Source organism: Humulus lupulus, chromosome 5 (assembly GCF_963169125.1).
Source record: "Humulus lupulus chromosome 5, drHumLupu1.1, whole genome shotgun sequence".
Classification (NCBI taxonomy): Eukaryota; Viridiplantae; Streptophyta; class Magnoliopsida; order Rosales; family Cannabaceae; genus Humulus; species Humulus lupulus.
The window spans coordinates 155,217,639-155,237,177 of NC_084797.1; the positions used below are offsets into that span (position 1 = coordinate 155,217,639).

At 33.4% G+C, this 19,539-nt stretch overlaps 3 protein-coding genes across 3 annotated transcripts; 2 read left to right on the plus strand and 1 right to left on the minus strand.

Annotated features, from left to right (window-relative positions):
* Positions 1-2,063: 2,063 nt before the first annotated feature.
* On the minus strand, positions 2,064-3,539 carry LOC133779599 (L10-interacting MYB domain-containing protein-like). Its single transcript, XM_062219543.1, has 3 exons — positions 3,050-3,539; positions 2,774-2,956; positions 2,064-2,195 (listed from the first exon to the last, which is right to left on the minus strand). The coding sequence occupies exons 1-3, from the start codon at positions 3,371-3,373 to the stop codon at positions 2,064-2,066; spliced, it is 639 nt and encodes a 212-aa protein (XP_062075527.1). The 5' UTR covers positions 3,374-3,539.
* An 11,256-nt stretch (positions 3,540-14,795) lies between these two features.
* On the plus strand, positions 14,796-16,119 carry LOC133779600 (type II inositol polyphosphate 5-phosphatase 15-like). Its single transcript, XM_062219544.1, has 2 exons — positions 14,796-15,166; positions 15,746-16,119. The coding sequence occupies exons 1-2, from the start codon at positions 14,796-14,798 to the stop codon at positions 15,747-15,749; spliced, it is 375 nt and encodes a 124-aa protein (XP_062075528.1). The 3' UTR covers positions 15,750-16,119.
* Positions 16,120-16,993: 874 nt separating this feature from the next.
* On the plus strand, positions 16,994-19,261 carry LOC133779601 (uncharacterized). The gene is made up of 5 exons (XM_062219545.1): positions 16,994-17,235; positions 17,708-17,771; positions 17,860-17,944; positions 18,198-18,261; positions 19,158-19,261. Exons 1-5 carry the CDS (start codon positions 17,142-17,144, stop codon positions 19,259-19,261), a joined length of 411 nt encoding a protein of 136 aa, XP_062075529.1. The 5' UTR covers positions 16,994-17,141.
* Positions 19,262-19,539: the final 278 nt, after the last annotated feature.

Here is a 19,539-nt window from a genome sequence, read left to right on the forward strand (position 1 = left end):
CAATTTTCTTACCTCGAGTTCTATGTTAATGACAATACGGCCTAAAGTATGATCCCGATCCCGAGCCTTGCGAAAATCTAGTCACAACATAAACATCTCTTATTCAGGATTGAATCAAAATCTTGGGGCTAATTTCAAACCCCAATTATAGGACTACTATTCCCAGATGCTGAGATGTTAGAAACGTCCCCCGAGTCCTCAAGTGGGCCCCCAAACAGATTCCCAAATTCCTGGACCTAATCCTAAGACCATAAGAACTGCCTTTCGTGGCACCTGACACAGTTGCACCAAAGATCGCAAAACCCCAAATCAAAACACAATTCCTAAGGGTTTGATTGGTTCGCGATTAGAAAACTGTATTTTTGAAAAGTGGGATTCTGAAATGAAAATCTGAATTTAGTGACTAAAAACATGTTTCTGAAAATGTGATTGGTTCAATGTCAGTAAACTATTTTTGAGTTTTAAAAAAATGAATCTGTGATTGGTATTAAATTTGAAAATAGAACAGAAATTGAATACATGATTGGTTCAGCTGAATCTGAATATTATTTTAATTTTATATATTTTATATACATAGGTTGTATAATATTAAATTCCGAATTATCAATACGTTTAATTAAGTACAATTTAATTATATTGATTAATTAAAATTTAATTATATTGATTAATTAAAATTTAATAATATTGCATTTTCATTAATTTTGATATTTTTTCTATATTAAAGTTACATTTTTTTAATTAACTAAACATTGTTGTTATAACTAAGCCACATTTGTCTAGCAATGTCATCTCTAACATTTTCCATCTAAGCCATATAAGCTTGACTGAAATTAATCTGTGGTACCTCAGAAATTCCTGCTTCATCTCCTTCTTGTTGGTTTTCTATTGTTGTATTAGATTCATTTTTAGTTCCTTCAATATCTTCAACAGGTGTGGCATCAACTGAATATTGTTCAAATATTCTACCATTAATAGAATTCATTTTGATCCAGTCGGTGGATAGCGCAACATGCTATTGGTATTCGACATTGCTTTCCAATCAAGTATGGAGGCATCAACTTCAAAATTGGAAACCTGGGTTTTAGAAGTCCAAAACAACGTTCAATCACATTACGCAATGATGAGTGCCTATAATTGAATAACTCCACCGCACCTCTAGGATGGTTCCCTCTTCCTCTAAAGCGACGCAAGTGATAACGTTCACCACGATATGGTGCTAGAAACCTAGACATATTTGGATAGCCAGAATCAACAACATATTATTTACCTATATTAAAATCACTTATTATTAACAAGGGAATGTGAAAGAAAATTATAATGCATCAAGACAAGTGTAATTTAAGACTTGGTGGTGGCATAGGAAAGTTATCATCTTTTCTAATTGCATCAAGAAGCACTCGAGAGTCATTGGATGTTCCTTCCCATCTAGCGTAGACATAAGTAAACATCATATTAAAGGAGCATGCAGCCGTTACATATTGTGTTACATCTACTTTTCTTCCTCTATAGCAAGTTGTTTTAGAGCTGGTGCAACTGCACTTACATGAGTACCATCAATTGCTCCAACACAATCCTACATAACAAATAAGATAAATCATTACCAACTTCAATTAAATTGATATGAATTATAACAAGTATTTTATTAAAATTAATAAATAAAAAATTACCTTAAACCATGGGAAATACTTTGACTTATTTTGAATTTATGCTTGCAGAGTGTTAAAGTGAAGATGCCTTATTACTTCATTTCCTAAATAACACAATGCATCTAGCACTCTGCCAAACTGACGACTCACAGTTTCTACCGAATGTTGATATCTTTCGGCCATAGTCCTAACTCGTTGGTTTTGTGTTACTATCCATAGAAACATGACAACAACTTCTTCAACACTAATTACCCTGTCATGTTCTATGACTTCCATTTCAACTAATCGACGACATAGAGATCTAAAAGTATTAATGTCCATTCTAATTGTGTAAAACAATCTATTAGGATGTCCATTTAGCAGCTCAAGTAAATATTGATATCTAGACATATCTGAAGTACGTAGTGGTCGTCTAATCTATTCAGATTTTTGCATCTCATGTATTCTATTAGCCATGAGAACTTGACCAATTAGTTCCTCGCTTGATGAAGATGAAGTTTCACCAAATAATATTTCAAACTCCTCATCCGAATCATCCATCTTAGGTACCTAATTATGACAATAATAAAAGTTCAATCACTACAATAAACACCAAGTCAAGTTCATTACACATTATCTAAGAAAATGTAAACTTCATGGTTTAGTAGTTCATAACAGACAAAGTCATAATAAATAAACATTTTTAAATCACTCCAATAATGAATCAAGATAAGCACATTGACGCTCCTCATTCATTCTCATGAATATTCCGCACCATTTTGGGGTTGCTACAAACTCATGCAACGCTTTGAGGTATATTTTGTTATCCAGATCTGGAATACCATCAAGAATATTTTGTCAATCTTCCACATTGTAAGAATTAGCGACATTGTTGGTTTCCTTGCTAATTCTCCGTTATCTCGATTCATAATACTTACGCATAGTCTCACTCCATGTTAATGATGCCTCAGTCTTAGCATAAATACTTTTTGCAAGTTCTTCCATCACTTGGTCGAAGGCAGAATTAACCCCTTTGTTCTTTTCTCTTTTGGTTTTTGTGCATTTGGTGGAGCAGAAGTAGCTCGACGACGTACACCCGTAACTTCTTCTTCCTCTCCATAATTATCACCATCAAATTAAAAACCAACATCAACATGTGCTCCAGTGCCAACAAAATGGCACTCTTGTTGGCATTCCTCAACTAAAGAAGGCGGAAGTTGAGTGGAGGCATAACTCATACCATCACTGGCTGTTGTATTATTGAATATTTCTCCAAGCATCTCATAATGTTGCAATCCTTTTTTTCGAAATCTCTTCGCATTTGGATATTTCTACAAAAATCCAAAAGCACACAACATTACTACATAACATGAATTTAGAATAATCAAGTAATCAGCAACACAAGTATAGTATAAGTCTATTACCTTTAGATAAGTATCCCATACTTCGTCACTTGCTGTAACAGTATTTGTTTGAGGATCCCATCCCATACCAGTTTGTTCCAAAAGATGAGAAAATTCTCGATGTGCCTTTCTCAACCGATTGAATTTGGATTTCAATTGAGGCATTTTATATCTCTTTCCAAATGAATTAAATATGTCATTTTCTATTTTTAGCCATCCTTTTTTGTCCAAGGTTGTTGTTTGTAATCCTTTTTTGGCCTCTTCATATAGAAGACAAATAAAATGTGATTCAATAGCCTCAGGCCAAGAAGCATGATCGTCAATGTCTACATTCTTCGTATCCATCTAATCATAATTTTAACTATCACAATCTATGTCTTCATAAATAATGCTTATTTTAAATTTATTAGCCCAAGTTTTCAAAATCAAACATTCAAATCAAAGAATTCCAAGATGTAAAGAAAGTAGAGAGAGTGAGAAAAAGAGCTCACCTCAGATGTTGCAGATTGAGAACAAATGGACTATAATGGTTCACTACCAAGCTTGTTCTCTGCTTTACAACATACAACCATTAAAAAAGTTAATTTTACCATAAATATTTAATAAAGAAATAATTATGCAAAGAAGATTTTCTTTGTGTTGCAATCAAAATCTAGGCCAAAACTAATACAAGTCCAAGAGTTGAGTTAGCTCACAATCATAGGCAAGAGCGTAGAAAAGTGAAGTGCTTCCCTCGAGTACAATATACTAAATATACCAGCCAAAGTAGTCAACATTAATTAAAAAGTATCAACACATTTTTCATAAATTGTGTTTGAATAAATGGTAGTATGTAGATCCAAAAGCAAAAACATCAACACCTATATAGAAAAATGACTAGCCCAAAAGGTCACCTGCTTCCAAGCTAGTTATTTGCCTTTAATCATTATCATTTGTTAAACAACAAAATCTAAAAGTAAAAGGGAAGAAGTATATATCTTTCAGTTAAACAGAGTAAAAATTACACTAACTAAGCAACTAGGAATGATAAATTTGAAATCACGTTAAGGGGTTGTAGATAAGATTTTTTTGAATGTTAATAAAGCCTAAAGAAAATAGCACAACAAAATACACAGGTGAAATATGAAACAACGAGGATAGCCTGCACAACATGGTTGCATGCTTGGTCTAGTGTAGTCCTCAATTAATATTCCTTTTAGCACTCACAATTTACAAGAACATATAACCATAAACATTATCTAATACCACTCAAAACAAGACACCATAATTAGCACAAATACAATTGGAGCCTAAGACATTAAACATTATAATCACGCTCTAGATTTATACTATGTTTTGTGATATATATATGGAAGACTTCTCAATAGTTATTATCCATGGATGGTTACCATAAATCACTAAACAATTTACGAAATGAGAATTTACTCATTTGGTACCCTGTGTTTTTACAAAGTATCGTTTTGGTACCATTTTTTTTCAATAATGCTCATATGGTACCCTGTATTTTAAAACCATACATATTTGGTACTCTAGACTCATATTTGATAATTTTTTTTTATCAATATGACCAAACTGCCATAAGTTATATGTAATTAAGTAATTAAATTTGAGTTTGGAGCTCTTATAATTGAGAGCAACTTGATTAAATTGGTAATATTTTATTAATTAAATTTTAGTTTAGGATACTAAATATGTATGATTTAAAAATACATGGAACCAACTATGTACGATGTCAAAATACAGAGTACCAATGAACATTATTGTAAACATAGGGTACCAAAATGATACTTTACAAAAAATATATGGTACCAAATGGTAACCTACCCTTAAAATTTTTGTTTTGACCAGTATCTATGATCCCAACAAATTGAACACTTTATTTATTTTGACATATTAAGAGAACAAGTAGTAATTCTTTTTTTTTTCTTCTTTACTAGAACACAAGCAGTAAATTCTAGCACATAACAAAGCATTTTCAAAGCCCAAAAAATTCTTTGCCGAGAACAACCCCTTTCAAATATAAACTTATATATAAACATGAAGGCAGCCCCATTTACACCATAGAATCAGATAAGAACATCAACCCAGGAAAGGATTTTTCTCTGCCATTTTTAATGAACAATTGAAAGCTTTTATTTCATAGCATATTAAAACGATAAACTCTCATAACATATATAAGTATATACATACACACATCCAAAGTAGATTTTAAAGATACCTTATGTGGCTGATGGCAGAGAAGAGATAGATCTGGAGTCGGAGCAGACCAGGCGCAGTTAGGAGGGGTTGGGAGGTACCATTGACAGAAGAAAGATGGAGATGCTTTGTTGTGGAGGGGAAGGGATCAGAAAGAGAAGTGATGGATTTTGATTTTAGAGATTTTGGGAATAATTATCACAAAACAAAGAAAACATGATTTTCTCATTTTCTATTTTACAACATAAAATCTAGATATCGATTTGGATTTTGTTTTAAAAAACCGACTACCAATCAGATATTATTATGGGGCCCACATATTTTAAGTTTCCAAAATGATAAATTGTATCCAGATATTCAACCAATCATGCCCTAAGGTTCTAGAACCCTAGCGCGGTCGCGCCAGGTCGCCAGAAACGCGAATCGAGCCCAGAACTCAAGTGCTCTTCTCAATTCTCAAATCCGTGATTCCCCTGCATAACCAGACCCCAAAAATCGACCAAAACGTACTTTTCAACAAGTTTGCGACCAAAAAATTCCCTATACAACCCAAACAATCTAATACCAATATTAACAAACCTAAAAAATGCACCAAAACTCATCAAGACAACAAAACACCATCAATTCACAAGTTTGAGCTTAAAAAATCCATTTCTTTCTAAATCCAAAATTATGCCGTATAAGTAGGGATTTTAGCTGCAATAAGATCCCCTAGACAATTGCAAACATGTTTCTACTATCAAAACTCTTAAACCAACAATTCAGAAGCATCAAACATAGAAAAAAACTCCAAAATTTCCACTTTTCTCAAGAACACCATGAACCAAGAAAGAAAACTCAAATAATGGCAACTTACCTTTGAATTTTAAATTCTCCTTGGTTGATAATGATTCTAGCAACCTCCAGTCCCAATTAAGAGCTACAACTCACATGAATTCTCCCACAAGATCACTTGGCCAAGCTTGGGTGCCCTTAGCCTTCAAACCCTCTTCAAAAGAAAACCAAGAGAGATGGAGAGGGAGATGTGTACGTGTACGTGCCAAAATGCTTTGCTACTGATCTAACTTTGCCTAGTCTAGTGGAGAAAATGAAAAATTTTCCCCTACTCTAAATTTATCCTCTAAACCAACTCAAGGGCACTTTAGTCATTTCCCAAAATTCCCGTTAACCTTAAATTTCACCACGAATTCCCACTTGAATCCTCTAAACCCAAATACCCGCCTTATAAATTCCCATTTATCAATAAACCCCTAGTAACTTGCAAAATTACCAAAATATCCCTAGGCTCACCTCGACCCGAGTATAAATCCCCATTGTGACTTGCTCGCAAAATTGCTCATAAGGATCGACTTAAGCTAGTTATCGAAAATATATCCACATAATAATGTAGTCTCAATCACATAACACATACAAATACAATTATACCATCAACAGGTCAAAATTACGAAAATGCCCTTTTTTAATGAAAACGGGCCCACAAGCATAATGAATACACATAAGCATGCATAAGCAGTCATATCACAATATAACTCATATATTCCACACAATCACCCATATATTCAATTAAATTCACATATAAAGCCAATTATGCCCTTCTAGCACGCTAATCGAGGCACTAAGCCTTATTAGCAAAATTAGGATGTTACAATTTATAAATTTATTAAATCGTATATTATTTTAATGCATAAATATATTATCTTATTAAATAAATAAATAATTTAGATAAAATTGAGGAAGCACATGTGTAAAAGCGCCCTATTCTATTACTTTGTAAAATGTCTTGCATCTCATAAATAATTAAAAAAATACCATTTAACATATGAAATCCAGTGGGGCCATGATAAAACATGTAAGTTGGGCCTAGTAGTTTAAAATAAAAATAAAGTGTTTTTATACATCGTTTAAAGAAAAATAAATTTTAAGTCCCACTGATAGGTTTAAATCTAAAGTTCATAACATAATTCTTTAAAATTCGACGCTTATGTTTATCGTTTATTCGTTCATAGGATACCCCCACACCATACACACCAAGACGTCGGAACTCCCCACATCACAGCACATGCCAAAGAGAACCCCTATTTACTACCTGAAAGGGGGAAGGTAAGGGGGTAAGCTAAAAACTCAGTAAGGAAGTACAAACAATACAACAATATTCAAGGAAACACAATAAGAACATATTCATATCGTAAAACTCATAGCATATCATACCATAGCCATATTATATTCCTTTCATAATCATATCGTATCACATTCATAATCATAATCATACATCATAATCACACATCATAACCATACATCATAATCATTCTCTTTGTCATCATAGCATCGCTATTGTCCATGTCACATCTTGAAGTAACCAGTAAAACCATAAAACTGGAAAGACCTCCTCTGTGAGGTAAACATGATCTCAGGTCCTTGAATAACCTCAGCGCGTCTGCCCTATGAGTTATGTCATATCCTTAGTAACTCCTTTGTTGTGTCGCATTCAGCACGCTAGCAACCCTTTTCTTTTTCATACAGCATACAAACACATGTAATCCATTTCACATCAAAACAAAGGAAATACATGTTGCAAGATAAAATTCCATATTTCATATTACATGGTCTATCATCATACATAGCACATCATTTTTCCTCATAACAAACCAATCTTACCATTTCATAGCATAAACATAGAAATTCTAACTAACTTCCTTACCTCAGGTCTGACCAAAGCAAAAATGAGAAAAACTTCACAACAAGCCTATAATCATAATCAAATGTCGTCTCTTAGAATCACTTAACAATACTCATGCCCAAGATATATACCCCACGTGTGCATGGGCCATGCACACGTGGTACAAGTTGCCCAATAATTCCAAACAGAGTCATTTTCTTACATAAAATCATAAAAGAATAATGTTAATTCTACCTATTAACCTGTAATGACCCAACTACTCTAGACTTTTGGACCATTAATGAAAACTTTACATACTAATCCTTAATAAAACTTACAAGTGAAAATACCATAACTTTATTAAGAAACTTGTAAAAATAAGAGTTAAACTTACATAAAATTTAGGTTAGGATATGGGATCCCATTGTTTTAAAAACAAAACATATCTTAATGGAAATGAAAAGAGATTACATAAATAGGTGCGGAAAAATACACATAATCCATAAAAACAAAACTACATCCTCGAATCGAAACGCTCGGATCTTGAATCCATTCCGCCTCAATACACATTCTCCAAGCTTCCAAGAACCTTTCCCACCACTAAGACTATTTTCCTGCACATATAAACAAAAAGGAATGAGCCTAATGCCCAATAAGGAAAATCTAACACATAGTTCATATACATAAATTTCATGAGAAACATAAAAACATAACATAACACTTATATCATACACATACTATAATGGCCATTATTACTTGGGGTCCCATAGACTAAACAAGTCATATGCCCATTAGATTAGTGGGGTCCTACTAGCTAAGCAGGTCATATGCCCATAATCTATTTGGGGCTTGTTAGTCATATGGGTCATATGCCCAAGCCTACAAACATACATATCATAACATATTTCATAACATAAAAACCATAAGATAACATATAAAACATATAACATAAGAATTCTATCCTATTTTCCTTACCAAATACCAGGATATGAGGACAGAGTTGGGACTTTGGAACACTCCTAAGAACCATTTGAAAAAGAGTGAGTATAGTGAAGAAGAGAAATGAAAGGAATGGAAGGACTAAACCATTGAGAAAAATACTTACCAAAAACTTATGTGCAAGTTCTTAGATTTCCTAACCAAAATAAAGATTAAGGTTAGAGGGCTGGGTAGAAGACTATGAGAACTTAAAATAAAATAATACCAATGAACTAAGGTGTGGAAATACCTTGAAGACTTGTAGACCAATCTAAACCTCGAACCGAAATACTATAAACCTTACTTCCCCAAGTGTTTGATAAGCTTATGATTCCCAACCCAAGTGTTTACACTCTCACACTCACCTAGCAACTTGCAGCCTTTGAACTTAGAGCAAAAGATGAATAATGGCTGGGTACTAGGTCCTATTTATAGAGTTTAGGAATGAAAGGATCTTAATTTTACTTGAATAAAAATAATGGCTTTTTAGGTGAAAATAATTTGAATTGTTGTTCAGCAGAGGCTGAAGACTCGTTTAGAAAGGTGCTGGACTTATCAAGAGGTTGAAGGGTTGAATGGAAAATGATTTCAAAAACATTCAAAATATGCTGAAGGAGGCGATATATCGCCCCCTATAGGCGATGTATCGCTTGGACCATTATGCCCGAGGCAAACGTGCATCGTTTCGTGTTTTCTGTATCTACGTGCTGCGATATATAGCCCCCTATAGCTGCGATATATCGGCATACGCTGATTATTTAAACACAAAATTACACATTTTTAGCTTAATTCAAATTGAGTAAATAGCCTTGACTAAGCCCTCAAACAGATTCAAAGCTGCTGACTGACCTTAAAGCATTCAAATTTTACCCTTATTAAATTTAATCCTCAAAATACTTAATCCTTAATCACCCATACATAACATGTGCTTAAACTCCTATTGGTTCTTATCTAAATCTTATAGTATAATAAATATTATCCTCAATATTAGTCATATTAATCAAACCTTAGGTTAAAATTAATATTCTTAAACTATAGGTTAAACTTAGAAAATCTACAAGTACTACTATGAATGTCCAAATAATTCCCGGTCTGAACCAAAAATCCACAGTCATAAAGATAATACTATACTTACTATAATGCTTCTATCTAACTAGCTAAGTAAAGTTCTTGGACTCTACATAACCCTCCATGGTTACTAAGTAAAAACCATATGTTTGAACAATATACATATATTTGAACGTAAAAATGCATTTGCATGCGACATGCATATGTGGAAGCGTTGTTAAAATGTAACGTTTTAAAACGATAATTCCTACATGCTTATTTCTTGCTTTTTCAAAGAAAATTCAGCAACATTATTAAATTACCATTATTGGTTTCCTTAAATCCCAAAGTTTGATTAAATCATTTAATTCATTACATTTATTTTATAGAATAATTCATTTAGCTATTTCCTAATGTCTCATAATATAATAATTACATTTATTATTTTAAATAGCATATAAAATAACAAAATTTGTAATCTTTTAGAAATACTTAATAAATTTCTTGTTTCCTTTAGAAAATAATTTTTTCTAAATTAATAAAAATTACATGATTAAATGTGAGAATTTATAATTTAAAGTGTGGGAAAAATGTATTTTCACTTATATTATTTAAGAGTTGAATTATTTAGGTGTAAGACCCATTAATTTTAAACAAAATAATTATTTTAGTTTAATAACTCAGAGTTTCAGCAACAATTTATTTTGTTTAAAAAATCATAAGTAAATTTAAACCAAAATATTTTTCTCATTTAAATAAAAAACTACACCTAAATAATAATGTGAAAATTCATATTTACATTTTAAAAATATCACTTTTACATATACATAACTTATGGCATAATTTATTTGATGCACTAACACTATTTATCTCATTTAAAAGACATTTCTTATTTTTAATGAAAAATTCCAGCAACTAATAATTCATTCGAAATAAAAAACTTGGATTAAAAACCATATTTTCTCATAAAATACACACAAAAATATGCATGTGTTAATTTGATAAAAACACCATTTAAATGTGAAATAGAATACATTTTTATTTACTGAAAAATAAAATATCACTTGAGGCATCACATGTGCATTTTAAAACATTGGTTCACCAATATACTCACCAATTATATATAAAAAAAATCAGCAAGCATAAATAACATGAAATTCATCTTTAATTCATGCTTTTAAAAAAAAATTGGTCAAACCATAACCTTCATGTATCATCAAATTATCATTCATAAAAGACTCAACACAAATTCTTAATTTAACCAATTAACCTAGCATGTTTCTAATGAGTATAGGTGACATAAAATAAAAAAATAAAAAAAAACACAAACATGCATCAACACCCTATAGGCCGAAACCCTCATCATCATCCCATATTTTCTTTTTGCATTTTACAAGAGCATGAAACAAAACATCACAAAGCCTAAGCATATTCTAAATTCCCAAATAACACGACCAAGTTCATAGAACATCAAGATATACATATGCAAATCCCAACATGCAATCTCTACATATGCCTTGGCCGAAACCTACATGAACATAAACATAAAATACCAAAATTATCATATTTTAGTAGATCAAAACCAAAACCCTTGCATGCTTTTACATAGAACTTTAAAATAATACAAAGCATAGCATCATATCATAGGGAAAAACCCTAGGTGTCATAACATTAATATCACCATGCTCATGATTCTAAGATCAAAACAATACCTATAGCAAGAGATCAACATAGTTTCCTTGTCAATATCAATCCATACTCAAAACACACAAAAAAATTAAAGTGGTTTCATTACCTCTCTTGATTGTAGAATGAAGAATACAATAGTGACAAGAACCCTAGAGTACAATCACCTTGAATACCCTATCACCAATTTCGAACCACAAGCAAAGAGAATAAGAAAACTTGTTTAATGGAATAATCAAAATCAATACAAGGATCAAGACCATACATACCAGGAATTTCGAATTCCCTCCTCCCTTGTTTCTATTCTCCTTTCTCTCTTTCTCTCTCTATCTCTCACACACTCTCTCTCTATCTCCTTCTAGCCGATGATAGCAAGGGCAAAATGAGCTCTTTTCTTTCTTTCTTCCCTTTTTAGCTAACCTATGGAAATAACTAGTCCTTATGGGAAATGGGTAACTTTCCGCTTTTCTAATTTTTATTTACTTTGTTTTTAATTGATTTTTCTTAAAATGAGGAAATAAAGAGTACGTAAAAGGATGACAACTCTTCTTCCTATTTTAGCAATAATCATCCAATCAAATTGATTTAAGACCAAACCAAATAGGAAAATAAATCCTTCATTTCCCACTATGCCTTACACGCCCACTCCTCTCCCTCTACTTTTTTTCTTATTTTTTAACTCCTTTAATTAAATAAAATAAATCAAATAAAAGGAAATAATATGTGAGAAATCTATTGCATGCTCACCATGCAACCATGCACATGCACACACCTAAGTGCTAAGGTGCATCACTACCTACCATGCACCTTGGTGCATCAACCGAAACTCATTTTCTTATTAGTTCAATTAATAAATAAATAAAACAGCTAACAATTAAATTCACACAATTCCTACCAAACAATTCAAAAAATTAAAATAATTTCTAACATTTAACAATTAATAAATAAACAAAGCTCAAAATTAATAAAATAAAATAAAAAATTTGGTGCGCCACAATATACCATCCTTAAAAGGAATTTCGTCCCGAAATTCTTTCTTACCAAATAACTCAGGGTATCTTTCTCTCATGTCTTCCTCCAACTCCCATGTTGCTTCTCGTTCCGTGTTATTCTTCCACATGACCTTAACTAATGGAATTCTTTTGGATCTCAGTTCCTTGATTTTCTTTCTGATTACAAGCTCAAGATGTTCATCATAACTCAGGTATTGCTTCAGCTATAACGACTCATAACTCAGAACATGAGAGGGATCTGACACGTACTTACACAACATCGATATGTGAAAGACGTTATGTGTTTCGGCTAGTGTTGGGGGCTGTGCTAAACGGTAAGCAACTTGTCGTACTCTGTCCAAAATCTCAAATGACCCTATATATCTTGGGTTCAACTTCCCTTTCTTCCCAAAATGAATAACGCCTTTCATCGGGGAGCCTCTCAAGAACACAAAATCGCCCACTGAAAACTCGATGTCCCTTCTCTTAAGGTCCGCGTAACTCTTTTTCCTACTTTGAGCGGTAAGCATCCTTTGGCGAACTTTCTCGATCGCCTTGCTAGCTTCCCTAACTGCCTCGGGGCCTAATATTTGCTTCTCCCCAACCTCATCCCAGTGCAAATGAGATCTACACTTGCACCCATAAAGCATCTCAGATGTTGCCATCCCAATAGTGGACTGATAGCTATTATTATAGGAGAACTCCATCAGGGGTAGATATCGACACCAAGATTCCAAATATTCCAATGCACAACATCTCAACATGTCCTCTAGAATCTGTATAGTCCTTTCAGACTGCCCATCGGTCTGGGGATGGAAAGCGGTACTGAACTTTAACCTCGTACCCATGGATTTCTGTAATCCCTTCCAAAAGTTCGACGTGAATACTGACCCTCGAGCAGAAATTATCGACTTCGGAACCCCATGAAGCCTCACGATCTCGCTCACATACAACTCTACATACTAGTTTGCCGAGTAGGTGGTCTTGACTGGTAGAAAATGGGCGGACTTAGTGAGCCTATCCACTATTACCCAAGTAGAATCATGTTGTTTTGTGGTCCTAGGTAACCCCAAAACAAAATCAATTGATGTAACGCCCTGGTTAGCCAAGACCATTACACTGTGTATTTTAAATAGTGCTTCACTCGCTAAACGAGTCATTAGGCCATAATCAAGCATCTAAATTTGATTAATGGTCCAGGGTTAAAAATTTTGCTCAAAAGGATTGGATATTTCATTAAAACATTAAACTGTACATGGGATCCCATAATAAATGTTTAGAAAGTTGTTTACAGTTCCAAAATGGTCATTACAACTCAAAAGTTACAATCCGTCGACCTAAGCGGCGAAAATAGGGTTTAACCCTAATTCCTCTAAGAAACCTTGGCTTTGGTGGTCAAGCGGTCGCATATGTACACATCGCCACCTAAGTTCTCCAACTCATGGCTGGTCCAACTTTCTTTTCCCTTTACCTGCACCACATAGCACCCGTGAGCCAAGGCCCACACTACAACAATTTTGCTTATATATTACGTTAAAATATTACATATATTTAGAAGTGTTATAAATATATACTAATAAAAACAAACAAGCTGAAATTTTACCCAAAGAGGCGGCAAGTGAAAATGCTCACCGCCAAATGAAAATGAAAAATATCATTTGGGGGTTTCCTCTCTCTCTCTCATTCGGATTCAGCTCACCCTAATCACGCCTCATCCTCTCTCTCTCACCTTCATTTTATCAGTTCCCTCTCCATTCTCCATCGCGCTCTCTCTCACCGAGTCTATCGACTCTCTCCATCACGCCATGACCACGCCTAGCTAAAGCTCTCTCTCTAACAGAGACTATCGACTCTCTCTTCCTCAAGTCCCGATACTCTAAAGTCTGACTGAACAACATGTTTAGTCTCTCTTCACTCTTTCTCGTTGAGCTGTTGGAGCACACACGAGCACGGAGCAGCTAAACCAAGACCTAGGTAACCCAATATAATATGTATTGATCCCATATATTTAATTGAGAACTTTTCCTTTCATGTTGATTGAAAAAAAAAATTGACATTAGCTTCAGATATATGAAAATTTGACTTAAGAATTCATCAGTAGATTGAACCAATTTCAAGGATGCTGCTGCTTCTGGAACTCGAACCAATTTCAAGGAAAGCTTGTCGTGGTAGGCTCATAGAAGCCTCGTTCTCTCTCTCATTATCACAGCATATGGTACCTCAACTAGATCCGCAGTGTTATGATTTAACTTTATCATTTACATTTTTTATTGCCCAAATTTCATTTCTTTGGCTTAAAGAAAATTTTGTCTTGACTTTTGCTGTTCCAGGAGACCTGTGGTCGGGTTCAGAGGATGGTGTTATTAAGATATGGCCTTGGGAAGCTATTGAAAGATCTTTGTCTTTAACTGTTGAAGAAAGGCCCATGGCTGCACTACTTGTAGAGAGGTCCTTCATTGACCCAAGGGGCCAACTCGCTGCAAATGGTTTCGTCAATGTCTTTAATTCCGATGTCAAGTACCTCTTATCTGATGATTCCAGAGCCAAAGTGTGGACTGCTGGTTATTTATCCTTTGCATTATGGTACGCCTACATTCCTACTTCCCATTATTTGCTCTCTACACGTCTAAAAATAGTTTTGGTGGAATTTTTTTTTTTTTTTGAACTCTCACAATATGAATATAAGATGACATTTTCAAATAATTGTTTGTGAAGTTCTTGACCAATCATAACTTATATTATGGGCACAATATGTTCCTGATGATTTTTGAACGAACATGATTGAAGCCAAATCTTAGACACTGAATTTAATCATAAGTTGTACTTTCATATATGTGGGTATGTAAAATTGTAAATGATATTTGTTTATCTGCTAACTTTGATACTTTAATGCTTCCATTAAGCGCTCTTGCCCATGCAATATAATATGTAAATCTAAGAATAATTTGATTGCTGAATGCTGGGAAAAGAATAAAATTTAATTATGCAATGAAAATGAGAGGTGAATGTTCAACTAATCACGAGCCTTTTTTCTTAGAATTAATTAAAGGAATTAATACATGGAATTATAACATGATTTATGATTATTTATTTCTTTTGTTTTTTTAGCCCATAAAATATATGTTTCTCTTTATAATGACTTTTCTTGTTTCCTGACTGTAGGTAGGTCTTGAGGGGAGTTCTGTTGGGCAGTGGTGGCTGGATATGATTGACAAAACATTGGATGAAGGATCAACATTTGAACGAGTTGGTTCTAGGCAATTAGCAGGCTTGCTTATTGCTGCATGGTTGGTATTTTCTATCAAAAACTCTTTTGTGAATTGTTATTGTTATTATTTTTTCAATGTCTCAGATGTATAGATTTAATTTTGCGTCACCATTTTTTAAGTGCCGTGTCTGATTAACTCCTTAATAACTTCAAGTCTTTAACCTATTACTAACTGTCTCTCAAGTGAACTCAGTTGTTTCTTACTTTCTTAAAATCAAGTGGGTAATTTTTAGTTTGTTTGTCTTGAACTAGATTTTGTGAGGAATAAGGATAGAAACCTTATATTTAAGATTTTTTTGTTCTTCTCTTCCATGCTTTTGCATTCGGCCTACTTAATCTTTTTATGGTCTCTTTGTCAGTTAAGATTTTTCATTAATGATTGTTGAATGTCATCCTTTAGGGTGAGAACTGTTATTAGAGCTTATGTTGGAGATGTTGATGCAGTAGTAGTTCTGTGTGGATTTGGGCATGCCATTGGTAATAAGGTAGGCTCTTTATGTTAATTTGAATGACATGATTGTGATGCATACATTGTTGTTACTTTTATTCATTCAAAGACTTGATGGTTTCCAAAAGGTTTCTTTATGGTTTCCATTTGGCTTATAGATCTATATATGTTCATGCCTGCTGATGCATATACTCAACATAAGTAAATATGTGAACTGCCTTTTGTCTAAATAGAAATTGATGACTTTTTTTTAGGGAGCTGTTGGTTTGAGGATGAGAGTGTATGATCGAATAATGTGCTTTGTTAACTGTCACTTTGTTGCACATCTAGAAGCGGTTAATCGTCGGAATGCAGACTTTGATCATGTATACTGGACAATGTCCTTCAGTCGACCAACTAATCTCTTCAATGCCGCTTCCGGTACAATACTGTACCTATTCTTGTTTAGTTTGCTTGTCTTCTCAATGTATTTATTTTGGCTTGTTTATAGATCTGGATTGCCATTGGTCCTTTCTATTGCAGCTAGTGCTTCATGTGCTGCTCAGGTGCTTCGAAATACAATTGTATGTACATGTCATCATTGTAGCATGCTAAATTGGTCTGAGTTATTATTTTTTTCAAAGTTAAATAGTTTCAGTTCATTTTATGAAGCATTGTTGTCTTCACAGACTGGTGTTGCCTACTTTGCTGAAGGGATGCCTGAATTATCTGAGGCAGACATGGTCATATTTCTTGGTGATCTTAAGTATCGATTAGATGGGATATCTTATGATGAAGCTAGAGATTTTTTTTCACAAAGATGTTTCTATTGGCTTAGAGAAAGGGATCAACTTAGAGCATAAATGGAAACTGGAAATGTCTTTCAAGGAATGCGTGAGGCAGATATTAGGTTTCTTCCCACATACAAGTTTGAAAGACACCAAGTTGGTTTAGCAGGTAACTGTTTCTGTCCAAGTACGATTATTCAGTTTATTCCAATTGAACTATTTGAGAGAGGGGTGGTTGGGGTAGTTTGTATCTCTTCTAATCAGGTGTTTAGCGGGTAAAAAAAATCTTGCAGGTGGGCTCTCGTTCCTGCTATAGAGCTTTTCACTGAGGCTGATAAAAAGCTTCTGGAAATAATTGACTTGTTTGTAAATTATCTTTTTGTAGGGTATGATTCGGGTGAAATATTTTGTGTTCTTGGATCCAAATTTTCTTGAACCTTCAAATTTCTGATCATTATGTTAATTTATTGCTTCAGGGAAAACAAGATCTCACAGGAACAACTTGTTATGCAAGTGTTAACACTCACCTTGGAGTTGGTGAGCCATTTATAATTCATAATTAGAGAATATGTTATTTGTTTCTCCCTGTAATGCTTGAGACTTTTGGGCTTTATCTAATTGTGAATGTAATCTTTATGCAGAGCAAAGCAGAAGAGATGATTTGGAGTCTCTTGGTTATGTGCTTATGTATTTTTTGAGGGGAAGGTTGGATACTTATGTGATATGCTGAAATCCATTTTCCTTTGTTTCATTGCTCTGTTTCACCATATTATTTACTTATTTTCTTTACTAGTCTTCCTTGGCAGGGATTAAAAGCAGGTACAAAAAAACAGAAATACGACAAGAATAGTGAAAAGAAGATGCTTACTCCCATAGAGGTATGATCTTAAGCTCTTGCAAGTAGTGTAGGGTGAAGTTAGCATTTATAACTCTCATATGAGTATGGTATTATTAGCTCATTACAGATGGTTGGTGGTGAATTTTTCAGCTCACTTCCATTGATACCATGTACTATTATTTTTTAAAGTAAAGGCATGGGAGATACTGATATGCCTACTACTTTGATAGGTTCTTTGTTTATTCTGTATACTCTCTCTTATTCATGTTTATTCTGTTTTCCCCCTTTTGCAGCAACCAAGTGGGAAACTGGTTCTAAATCCTGGGCCATCTGCAGAGAGAATAGAGAGACCTTCAGGTTTGTTCTTTTTTTTCTTGGAAACATCCACCCTCGCTTCCCTAGTGGACATTGTTTGCACATGTTTAGAAACTCTATTATGTGGTCAGGGAATTTTTGAGCCTTTTTCTCCTTATTTAATGTTGAAGTTAAACTAATTTCTCATTGTTTTATGTTGGAAGTTAAACTATGCTGAGCCTTTTACATATTTTATTTATGCATATTCTATAATATGATTTTATCAGGCTTTTATTCATGTGAAAATATATAATATTGATTGTATGGGTTTTGATCATAAATAATGAGATTGTTGTTTGGTGCTGTCATATTGCAATCACATGATACAATTGCAATTAGATGTGTTAGGCATGTCCCATATCTACAGATCTGTTTGTTCAAATAGATTTGAATGATTAATCTTAAATGAAATTTTATTTGCTTAATTGGTTGACCATTAGACTTGTTCAACACAAGCTGTAGGCCATCTTTTTCATGATTTTTGTTGAAGTATCTAATTTGCTATATGGTTTGAGCAATTCTTATAAAAATAAGCATAAACATATCCGGAGACAAATCGAACATTACAAGAAGCACAACATCAGTATTTTTAGGTCATGTTTGGAATGTGAAATTGGATTGGATTAAAAAATATAAGGTAAAAAACATTACTGACTAGTTCAAAAGAGAATTTGGGTTTAGTTTTACACTAATGAACATGACTATTTCATATATGTTTCATATTTTGCAAAGCTGCTTTGTTATGGTTTATACTGTACATATTTTTGTTTAATCTAACATTACTTACTTAAGTAGTGTTGGGTTTCATTGCTTTTTGCTTTTCATATATGTTTCATTGCAGAGTTAAATTGTTTGACAATAAGAAGAGATTAATAGTTGTAGGCTTTAAAAAAATTCAGAGCAACATCATGAGGAGGTTTGCCTTGGAAACCTGAGGAGATTTCAATTTAGAGAGCTTCAGATGGCAACAAACAACTTTAGCAACAAGTACTTAGTTGGATGATGAATTGAAGGATGGAGCAAGGTTCATGCATGATTTACTTTTGTGTATCTTGTAATGTTTCTGTTTTTCATTTTTAAAGTAAGTAGACATATTCATGGTTTGAATTAGTTATTGTTTAATGTAATACTTGTGGTTTATCAATCTATTGAGAATTACATTTTATGATTAATTTTGATTTTTTTTATCAAAATACAATAATGAAAATCTTTTAATTAAAAAAAAACCTTATAAGTATACTTATCAAAATAAAATTTAAAATATATTATCCACACTAAAGT